General features: G+C 33.6%; 1 protein-coding gene across 1 annotated transcript; it reads right to left on the reverse strand.

Annotated features, from left to right (window-relative positions):
- Positions 1 to 2,117: 2,117 nt before the first annotated feature.
- Positions 2,118 to 6,355, reverse strand: LOC111382384 (G-type lectin S-receptor-like serine/threonine-protein kinase At4g27290). Its single transcript, XM_023006335.1, has 7 exons — positions 6,226 to 6,355; positions 5,876 to 6,067; positions 3,681 to 3,714; positions 3,206 to 3,298; positions 2,922 to 3,109; positions 2,332 to 2,382; positions 2,118 to 2,230 (listed from the first exon to the last, which is right to left on the reverse strand). Exons 1-7 carry the CDS (start codon positions 6,353 to 6,355, stop codon positions 2,118 to 2,120), a joined length of 801 nt encoding a protein of 266 aa, XP_022862103.1.
- Positions 6,356 to 11,808: the final 5,453 nt, after the last annotated feature.

Here is an 11,808-nt window from a genome sequence, read left to right on the forward strand (position 1 = left end):
AGATTCATCTTCTTTGATGGATTTTAGGGCTATGGACTTACCTTTCTTAGGTTGTGTAATAGTGAGTTCATAAGTTTGCGACGATCCTACCAGTTCTTCAATCTTAACTTCATCTAGGTCCTTACTTTCCTCAATGGCAGTGACTTTAGGTCTAAATCTCTCGGGCAAGGATCTAAGCACTTTTCTCACAATTTTAGACTCGGGAATTTTCTCACCTAGATTGAAGCTAGAATTGACAATGTCATTTAATTTAGCATAGAATTCGTCAAACGTTTCATCATCCTTCATTCTCACTTCTTCAAACCTAGAAGTTAGCATTTGTAACTTAGAGTTCTTTACCGTTTTAGTTCCCTCATGTGTAGTTTCAAGAATGTCTCAAACTTCTTTAGCAGTTTCACACATTGACACTCTCCTAAACTCTTCGGGAGACACGGCCATAAACAGGGCATGAAGACCCTTGCTATTCCAATTACACTCAGCTAGTTCATCCTTAGTCTACAGTGATATATCGGTAAGGTTAACAGTTCCTCATACGCTAGTAGAGGGAGGTTTCCAACCATTTTGCACACTTAACTAAACATGCTCATCTAAAGACTTAAGAAATGCACACATTCTAACCTTCCAATAGGCATAATTACTTCCGTCAAAATACGGAGGAACAGAAAGTGATTGACTCATCTAGACAACTATGGGTCAAGACTTGAGATTTAGCTCTGATACCACTTGAAAAAGATATAATTCGACCCAACCAACACCTAGAGGGGGGTGAATAGGTGTTTATGCGGAATTTAAATCAATTAATTAATTCATGCAACAAGTCACATAAATTAAGCATTGCCTAGATTCATTCTCATACTTTTATCTACCTAAGTTGAATTTCCGATTGAAAGTAAATAACGAAAAACAGTAAAAACAATAAAAATACCACAAAATGTTGACGGAGAAAACCCAACTAGGTAAAAACTCCGGGCACAAGCACGTAGAGATTCACTATCGAAGATATTGACTTACAGTACGCCAGACACAATTGAAACTACCGATTCTCTGACCTCCTTACTGTATCAACCAAAGCTCTCCTGGATTCTGCAGATCTGCGCCAAAATCCAAGCCTTGAATATCTTCAACCTCTCGTGAATCACCAAGCACTCCTGCTCTTCAAGCAATTTCCTTCCCGGATCTTCAAACTGATGATCTTCTGGAAGTTGGTAAGGAGTAATGAAACGGTGTTTTGATTTTTGTAAAGATTGATGTTTTTACTCAAAGAAACAAAAGATGAAAAGATGAAAGATGAAAAGAATGAATTTGCTTGTTCTTGATCCTTTGGAATTTGAGAGGAATTGATGTTTTGTCTTTGCCAAAGGTTCTCAATGAAAAACCGGACGTTTTGTTTATATACTAGGTCGAATTTGGAAATATGGAGTGTTAAAAATTCGCGAGAAATTAAAATTAGCAATGGCCAGATAACACGGTCGCTCGAGCGAGGTGCTGGCGTAACTCGAGCGACGCACCTTCGCTCGAGCGACTGCCCAGCGAAACTCCAGCGATGTTTGTTCTGCAATTTAGGCTTGAGCGAGGTCAGGGCGAAACTCTAGCGACATCAACGCGCCGTTTGCAACTTCAAAGCATCCACCTTTACCCTAGACCCATGCAATAAAATTTATTAACTTGCAACTCTAGTCCCTGAACTATTAGACCTTTACAATTTAGTCCCTGACATTACAAACATGACAAATAGGTCCTTTGGTCACAGATTGCCAATTACACATTTTCCTAACACGTGCGAAATTAACTAATTAAAGCAAACACATCACTTTTAATTAGTTTCTAGACTATTAAGTATACAATTCAATTAACCCTATGTTCGAATACTGCAGTTTATAATAAATTGCTGAAAAGTAAAGAACACAAAATTTGATGATGGAGAAACCCAACGTGGGAAAAACTCCAGGACCAAGTCAGTTGCCTCCACTTAGACAGTTCAAAGAATACACAGCAATTCCAATTTTTGTATCCACTAAGACCTGATGTCACAGTCTCAAGATCTACTATCGTAAATAGTTCTAGCCTGCTAGAACTCCTGATCTACCTCCTGGAGCCTCCTACTACCGTTGATGCCTCTACAAATTATCAGTAGCTTTAGTTATTGTATGTAAGTCAGATAGTGGTAGCTCTATGTCTTTATTGTGACTTTCATCATTGTGATTGTCTGCAAAGTTGTGTCCAAGGCCACCTAAAACATATAGAAAAGCAAAAGATGGTTTCCATTTGCATAGATAAGATTGGTTTCTCCACTTGTCTCTAGTAAAAAAATCATAGATTTTGCTAGCATACCTCCTTTTAGCCTTTGGTTACTCTTCTTTACAGAATCATACTCAGACCTAGCTGAATCATTCCCAGACACAACGAAAAACTTACTATTAGAATTTCTCTTTTCCGTGCACAATTAACGAAAAAAGGGATTACTTTTCAATGATGATACATATTTTGAAAGTGACAAGTTCACAAATCATCTATAAAGGAAAGAAAGTTCTGAATTATCCCATTTTGTACTTGTTCATCTAATAATGTAAACATTCAACTTCCTTTAAATTCAAAGTTATGCTATCACACTGAAGGCCATAATTATAATGGAACTTTTTGCATCTGTAAACCAGCTTTTGAATACTAATTCTAATAAACTAGAATGAAGCTAATGTGTAGCCTTGAAACTAGGCTGCAAAATTAAATCAATCGAATCTAAAAAAGTAAAGCTATACTACAGGATGTCGCTTCGTTTGTGCTCATTATGAGATCTTCTAAAGTTTTAAGTTAAATAAAATGTTATATTGGGGAAAAATCTTCAATATTATAATTTTAATATACTTAAAGAAAACAGTAGACATTTCATGAATGGTTAAGCATTTTGTCGAATAAATCCTTACCTAGTCTAGAATAAGCCATTCTAATGTAGATATATTGTCCTGTTCCTAATAGCTCTTTCATGTCAAATAAGTCTCCAAACCAAAGTAAGCATCCACTTCCACCTCTACTTATGTCTAAGTAAGTATAAGCAGTACAATTGCAATTGTTTAAGCACTCTACCTTGCAATCTTCGACTAACATTCTTTCACTATACCAGGAATATCGTGTATCTAGCAATTCAATACCAGAATACTTGAGAAATACATCTTCTGTTTGACAATTCAATGGATTTCTACAAACACACCTGTTCGACCAATCTCCATTCTTCCAAGTTTCAGGATCTTTTGGGAGAAATCTATTTAAACATCCACAAACAGGAGAATTTCCAATATTGCAACTGCCATATACACCAAATGATTTATAAATATCACAATTATATGTTGGAAAAGTCAGGTAAACTTCTCACTCTTGTGTTTGATCTATCCATGTTACAACTCAATTTTCATAGTAAAAAATTCAAATGTTGACTAGTCAAGATCAAAGCCAATTAAGGACTAAAATGAAATTAAATATTTTATTTGGGTTTACTTTGAAATTGGGAATATATGAGGGTTAAATTTGATACAATTTAAAGTTGAGAATTTACTTATATATATTTTTGAAGTTTAGGATTATATGTGTGATATAAATAGGAGTTGAAGCACTTCCTTTACAATTTTGAGCAAGTAGACGTTTATGTTACTAGAATTGACCCATTTTCTCCCAAAACACACACTCACACACTAGACAAAACCGGGCAGTGAAGGTGGACGGCTGGGAGAGAGAAAAACCAAGGAAAAAGGGAAGAAAAAAGAGAAAGAAGGAAGGAAGGAAGAAAAGGGAAGAAGAGGAAGCGAGGTAAGATTAATCTCTTCAAGTTTGGATTTAATTTATCCATTTGTTCCAAGTGGCAAAAGTATGACTTCTGTTAAATTTCTAGGGTTTTAACTTGTAGTAAAAAATCTCAAATTTTAGGTGAGATAGGTACAAATTGGAGCTCAAGCTTGGGGATTACTTCATTTCCAATTTCAGCTAGGTAAGGAATATTATTTTTATCAAACCCTAGAAATTTCATTTGGAATTTTCGGATTAAGTAGTGTTCATGGAAATGATGATGATGAGGAAATAATTATTTGGACGTATGAATTTATGGAACAAGAGGAAAATTTAATTTGTCGAATCATAGTGACAAGTTATCACTAGAATGAAGTGGTAGTTACATTAATGCTTGGAATGAAAGTTATGTTGATAAATTAGTTATTAGTCAAGGGATCATAAAGTGTAATTAGCTCCAATTAATAAAGGAAAATTTGGGAATTTATTCAAGTATCAAGAGATTTAATTTAACTTCTATCATTAGATATTAAGGTTTCTTGATTTGATAGTGGATAAATTGTTTATTAATATCGTATTTCAGGTGATAACGAGGATATTGGAAATATTTATCAGGCAGTCTAGCTTGTAGCTCATACTTTGTGTGTGGATACAAACTGATTTTCAAAAATTAGTAATTATTAAATTTATATCATATTAGAAAATTTATTAATTCATACAGTTGAATTGACAACATGATTCATAGAATAAAGTTGATTTTATAATTTCTTTTAAAGTTAAATTCAGTTTGGTTAAATCATTTGATTAGCAAGTTTTATGAATATTAAATGTTTCAGCATTATTAAAGTTATTTTTAAAACCACCAGAAACCACCAGAATATTAAATGTTTCCACGGTATATGATTAGTTATGGTGATTTTACCCGCTCTACACTATTGTGAATGTGTTTCTATAGTGTATGACCAGATTATCAAAGGTCTTTGGGACCCACTCCGTACACACATAGACTATGGGCCGTGTACTAGGGTGATTAATGTTTGGGACAGCTCTGCGTACGTATGACAAAATTATCAGATGTGAATGGTCTTGCCTTGTACGTCGAAATTACTCTGTACATGGGTAAGGCTATTCATAGGGTATCTTTTTGGTGAGAACTTTCAGTATACAGTTTATTAGATTTCAGATTATGGAGTTCAGTTTCTCCAGTTCTCAGAATAAAGCTTCCAACTTATAACATTGAGCAATACCAATATTTCAGAGATTTTCATGAATATCAAATCCTTTATATTCATTATACCTTATAGTTGCTTATCTAGAATTAAGAACAAAGAATTTTATAATGCAATCATGCTTAGTTTTTGAAAGTGTTACTAGATTCAGAATTTCTCAATGATTTAATAGAGTTAGAATTTTTAGAAAATATGCATAAATGGAAAAGTATACTTATTTGCAAACTATCTACTCACTGAGTTACAATCTCATATATTTTTGCCATGTTTTTCCTATTAGAAGACCGTTGATTTTGAGATACTTGGAAAAGCTTGCTGAAGTCAAGAGACCGTTTCGTAGTATGTAATGTATAGTTGGGGACTCATGTTTACTAAACATTGTCTAATATTTTGTTTGATGTGCATTTCGTAGAAGGGTTTATAATTGATGTAATGCTTGCATGTAGACATAATGTTTTGTAGTAGAAGTTCTCAGTCAAATTTAGTCGTATTTAGTCTTAGTTGTGGTGGTATTGGTGGAACTAATGGTTCCCAAAATTTTCGGTTTAAATGTCTATACGAGATTTTGTTGATTTTCAAGTTTCAGGGAAAACTTTGTGAAAATTTTTTATAAAATTATGTCACGGTCAAAATAGGTCAAGATTGTCTTGGTGGTGGGTCCGGTATTTAACTGACATCTACCATTGGCGCACGACACGTGTCGAGTCAATTAGGTTGAATCAGGATTGATCGTGTCAATCCATGTCCAATGCTGAAGAACTCCACTCAGGCTCAATGTAAACCTTGTAATAACTGAGCTGATAAGGAGCTCATAATGAAAGTACACTTAATTTTTTTTAGTACTAATTCAAATATAAAAATCTCATTTTTACTCAAGTTTGGTATCCCACTAAAACGGAGACCATTCCAAGGTCCAGTTCTATATAGCTCAACTGAACCTGTTTGTGGATAACCAGTAGGATCACAGTGATACGTAAAATCTCCTGAAATTGGATCCTTGTTGCTCTTCCACGATGATGGATAGACCTCTAAACCAGTTATAAAGTTCCAACCGAGCTTCCTACCTGGTAACAATGTATCAGTCGGATAAGTAAAACTCTCCCATACAAAGTTCCCTGGGTCATCATCATTTACATCTTTCACGATGGGTTTCCCGTGTCAAGCAATTTTGCAACTGGCATTTTCACAGGTCCTGATGTATTCGAAGACCATATGATGACACCATTAGTGTCGTTTAGAAGAACTAGAAGTCCTGGTTCGATAACCTTCAAGACTCCAGATTTATTTGTCAGTGGAATTTCTCTGTTGGCAACCCATACCACGGTCTTAGCTGGTATTTTCTTGTACCACATGCCCACGTATCGATTGTTGGAATTATCTGGGCTAAAAAATCCCAATTCAAAGCCTCCGCCAGATGAAACCAGGGTCTCACCATCTCTAATGATCAGTGTAGTAGTTATAGTATCCGTTTGATTGGAGATTTTCGGGATGAACATTAACATGGTGAAGACAAAAAGTAAGGGGAAATATTTATTTCGTATATGCATGGTTCTTGTACTGTCTCTCATTCCCTTTCTTTCAGATTCATAGGTAGGAGATAAAAAAATCTAAAAACGTATATTGACTGAATATGAAGTCTAGTGTTCACATCTTAACTTCCTGACTTGGATTAGGCTCTTGTCTGTGCGAGATTTTGGTACAAGATTTTAATCAAATTTTTTGCTGTTAATCAGTGGCGTGTCAGCGAAAGAGCAGCAATTATTGACTAAAAACCTGTTTAAGTCCTATTATTTTCTCATTAAAATAAAAAAAAATATGACATTTATCCATCATATCAAGTCATCATACTTGACTTTTTATCTCTTCTATAAAGCCCATAACGATTATATTTTTCATTCTTATTTTTACAATAAAGTGGCTGTCTAAATTCTATTAGAATGACCAATGTACTCTTTCACATTTAATTCCTTATTCTATAGATAGGGTCATTTCTGCCTTTGGATCATTGTTGAGTCAATGACTGCACATAGGGACCCACCTTTTGTGAATTAAAATCTACACAAAATTGATTCCAAACAGCCGGTAGATAGTAAGAAAATTAAGAAATTGTCAATACAATCACGGCAACCAATTGGCAAATCCCAAGTAGTATAAGATGAAGATTATGCTTCAAATATCTATGCATATGTATAGGTCAAATTATGTTCGTACGAAACTCGGAAGTGTGCAGGATCGTCGACAAGTAATACGTAATGAGTAACATGTATCGTCCCACAATAAATAAAATTAATTGAGTGCATTAGTTTTAATTATATTCAAAGTGAGCAAACAAAAGTGACCTGTGGTTGCGACTATTCTAGATTAATTTACTAAATCGTATAAAATTCAAGTTTTATATATGTATGAGATGAGTGTTTCGGATTACGAATTTAACTATTATTTTATATTCCACTTTTCAATTATGTGGCTAGTTTTATTCATGCATTCTTGATAATCGATAATTTTATTGTAATTAATTTTTCTTTTCAAGACAAATTAAATCTATTCCAGTCATGACTCGAATCTATTCCTAGTCCAAATTCAAATGAATAGAATGCATTCAATTTTACAATTATCCTAAAGATTCACTTGTGATAAACATTATTTCTAACATTTATTGCGCGCATGTTAACCAAGCAGTGTTCTAGACTTACTGTGAATCTTCCAGCACTACATCAAGCAACCACATATTCAATTGCTGATCAAGTAATCAAATAATAAAATTAGGCATGCAAAATTCATCAAGAAAAACCATAATTTAACTAAGCTACTTGTCTTGAATTAAAAATAAATAATAAAGATTTTCATCTTCATCCAATACATGAAAAGAATTAGCCTAGGACTTTATAAAATAAAACACACAAAAAGATTAGTAAAAATATCACCCGGAATTGAAAACAATGAATGAAAAGTGAAAGATCAATTTCTTCTTCATTAATCTTCAACTCGAACGCCAATTCTTCAATTTCTTGTGTTAAGAGGCCCCTGAATCCTCCACTAGCCTCTTTCTTATGATGAAAAATATGTATGATAATGTGCTCCCCCATTCGAGCAGTCTCTTCTCGGTTAAATAGTAGGTTAAAATTAATTTAAATACAAGTTTAGGTCAAAAAAGAAATTGGGCCGTTCGTGCCCAAATTGGCCCCCGCGCATGTGCCGTATATTTTTCGGCACGTGCCATAGGACATTTTTTCTCTTAATAATTGGAACTTAGGGTGTCGGGCGTGCTTGACAATTGGCCTGCGCGCACTGTTGTAAAACATTCCTTTTGCTACATTTTGCTCCCTAAATTTCATTCTTCATTCATTTTAGCTCCTTTTGATATCTTCTTGGTTCTTTATCTTCCAATTCCATCTAATTGACTCCACACTTTCTTCAATCATTAACATTGGGTCTGAATCAACTATTAACACTTTGCAATTTAGTCCCCAAACTTTAGATTCAATTCCCTTTGACCAATTTTTCTCTCCTTTTGTCCACTTCTACTATTTTTATTTTATTTTTTTTATCAAGATACACCTAAAAAACAAAATATATACAAAAGTAAGCTTCAATCATTTAATCATTTACTAATAATCATATACTTTAAAAAAATAAAATAAAAAAATTCACCCTTCATTGTCTCTTATTGAACTACACTACTAGAACAAATTAAGGGTTTGCTCTCACAAGTGGACCAATTGCAGGTTATTTTCATGCTCACGTGTATTTCTCTACGTATCACATCATTGGTCTTCGATGAGCTATTAAGACAAAAAGTAAAAGAAAATATTTATTAGATATCTTCATGGTTCTAGTTCTACTCTCTTTCTCTTTCTTTATTTTTTATTTCTTTTTTCTCTTGTTCAATAGAATTGATTTTTTGGCAATAAGTAGAAACTTGGATACATATTGACTGAATATGAGGTTTAGTGTACACACCCTAGCTAGACTTGGAAAAATTGCCTCCAATCGCCAAATCTGAAGTATAATAAGGTCAAGATTATGCTTCAAATATCCATGCACGCTTAGATCCTTGTAGGACCACTATTTCATTTATATGGACAGAACAATCCAATGGATGGATTAAAATGCTGATTAGCCTACGGTAGCTATTTCCCTTCCCCATATGCATCAATTTTGACCCGGAATAACTAGTTCTTGCTATCTAAATTTATAGTAAATAATTAACAGTTTATTTTAAAAGATATTATCAGCTATAACAGTGTACAGATTGATATATGTTCATTTAATTATGCTAGCATTATATTTTCTTTATCTTGGCATCCTGGTTGAACTCAATCTGAGTTCCTTTATATAGCCTTTTGCTTTTAGGTACCATGGTACACTGTCTTACTTAAGATATGGGCGGTGGCCTTCACAGTTAGACGTTATTAGACCTTAGCTGTGGCTTTCAACTCAATAACGTTCATAGTTCAAGGTGACTATTGAGTCAACTTGTTTATGTGTACGACTTTCTAAATGTCATTTAATCTTCTGAACACGAATGGAGATAAATCCACCATGGTTTATCCCCACAATTCTCTGATTAACAATTAATTCTGAAAATTAGAGCAAGAACTGGAAATCAATCCATTGTTGTCTAAAGCCAAATTAAATAGATTTTATGTAAGTTCTTCTTTACTAATTAACTCTCAAGTGCAATTCACGGCACTCACCAATTTCCTCACTTTACAGCGCTCTCTCACACTCTTCACTATCACTCAATACGCGGGCGGACCCACATGGGGTCATGTAGGGTCAAATGACCCCACAAAATTTTGCCCTTTTTTTTTTTTTTTTTTTTACAATCTACTTTGATGCACTCGTTGGGATGTCAAATGAAGTCAAAATATTGCATTCTTAATACCATTTCGAAGAGCTCATGGCCTAATTTTTCACTCATTAATGACATGCGAAGTGGTCAATTATAGCAAAAGTTATGACATGTTAAAGTAGGCCGTTTGAAACTAATATTTTGAAAGTTTCGATAATATCCTAACTTTAAAAATTCGTTTGCATCATGTGCTATCTGAATCTACAAATCGTCTATGCTATATAAAAGTTTGATTTGAAAACTACATCTTTTTCATATCGAATGGTCCAAACGAATATCGAAAATAATTAAATATATATCAAACGTACGCCTCAAAAAAAACGTCTAACTCGTTTTTTCTTTTAAAAAATTCAATTAATTATTATTTTTGCACAATAAATTTTTCAATATAATTTATATCGTTTCATTCAGAAGTCTTACACAAAATATGACGTAAATTTTTTAGGGTTGTTACGAATTAAATGCAATTTAAATGATTTTCAAATTATATATGTTTGCTTTAAATTTGAATTTTATTTACTTCCTGAAATAAACTTGAATTTTATTTCAATTCATTTAATTTCAATATTCAATTTTATTTACTCAATGTTAGCTCAGCATTTACCAACGAAATGACAAACAAAATTATACAAGTAGCAAAATTTATTTAATAATATTAATAATGATATAATTATACGACGTTTTCAAAGTGTCAAAATACATATTAACTTATTTTTATTGATATTATGTTATTTATTAAAAAAATTATTTTTTAACTTTTGACCCCATGATACTAAACGTCTGCGTCCACGCCTGACTCAATATGTAAAATTACTCATGCACATATCACAATATATCCATCTCTATTTATACTAGTTAATGATGGTGCATCGTTTTCTTCTACTATCTTCTAGTATGGAGGTGACATGCATCTCTAGATACATACATGTATGGCGGTGCACTTCTTCTAGGAATAATAAATTATCAAGATTTTTCTACAATAGTTGGCAAAGGAAGAAAGAGGGAGAAAGCTGGAGGAAATCCCAGAAAATTCTGGAGTTCTTTAATGTCGGTGATGATTTTTTATTCTAGACCAGTAATAAAGCTCCAACAGAACTTCATTCCTCAGAAGACTGTATCAGTTAGAAAATGAGAACTCTCTCAAAGGAAATTTCCCGGGTCATCCTCATCTTTAACGACAAGGTTTCCCAAGTCCAGTAGTTTTCACAGGTTGTGATGTATTAGAAAACCATATGATGCCACCATTATTGTTGTTTAGAAGAACTAGAAGTCCTGGCTCGATGACCCTCAAGACTCCAGATAGATATATGTTGGTGGTATTTCTCTGTTGGCAACCCATAATATGGTCGTAACTGTTATTCCCTTGTACCACATGCCCACGTATCGATTCTTTAAATTTCCAGGGCTAAAGAATCCCAATTCTTAGCTTCTGCCAGATGACATCATGGTATCATCATCTCTAAGGATCTGTGCAGTAGTTATGGAATCTTTTGGTCATTTTCTGGATGGAGATATAAAAAGGCTTATGACATTAAGGGAAATCTTTATTTGATATCTTCAATGTTTCAGAATGTTTCACTTTTTTCTTGTCAAATAGAATTGATAGGCAGGCAATAAACATTAACTTGATTGTATATTGATTGGTCATGGGCTTCAGTACTCACATTTCAGTTTGTTGATTTGGGAATCTGAAGTAGTACTTTAAGGTCAAGAAAATGTTTATAGTTGAAGGAACTGAAGATTTCCTCTAAAACTCCTGCTCTAGGCTGTCAAGGTCAATATACCGCAGAGGAAAGGTGACCTACAGAAACCACGATGATTAGATTTCCTATGTTCTCTAAACTCGGCTTTTCTGTACTTTCGTCCAGGTTTTATGTATTAGTAAATAATTGAGTTTTTTATATAGGTGAAAAAGAATGGCTCTTGTGTATCCAAAACTGATAGCTTTTC

The sequence above is a fragment of the Olea europaea genome, unplaced genomic scaffold, assembly GCF_002742605.1.
Source record: "Olea europaea var. sylvestris unplaced genomic scaffold, O_europaea_v1 scaffold2486, whole genome shotgun sequence".
In the NCBI taxonomy this organism is placed as follows: Eukaryota; Viridiplantae; Streptophyta; class Magnoliopsida; order Lamiales; family Oleaceae; genus Olea; species Olea europaea.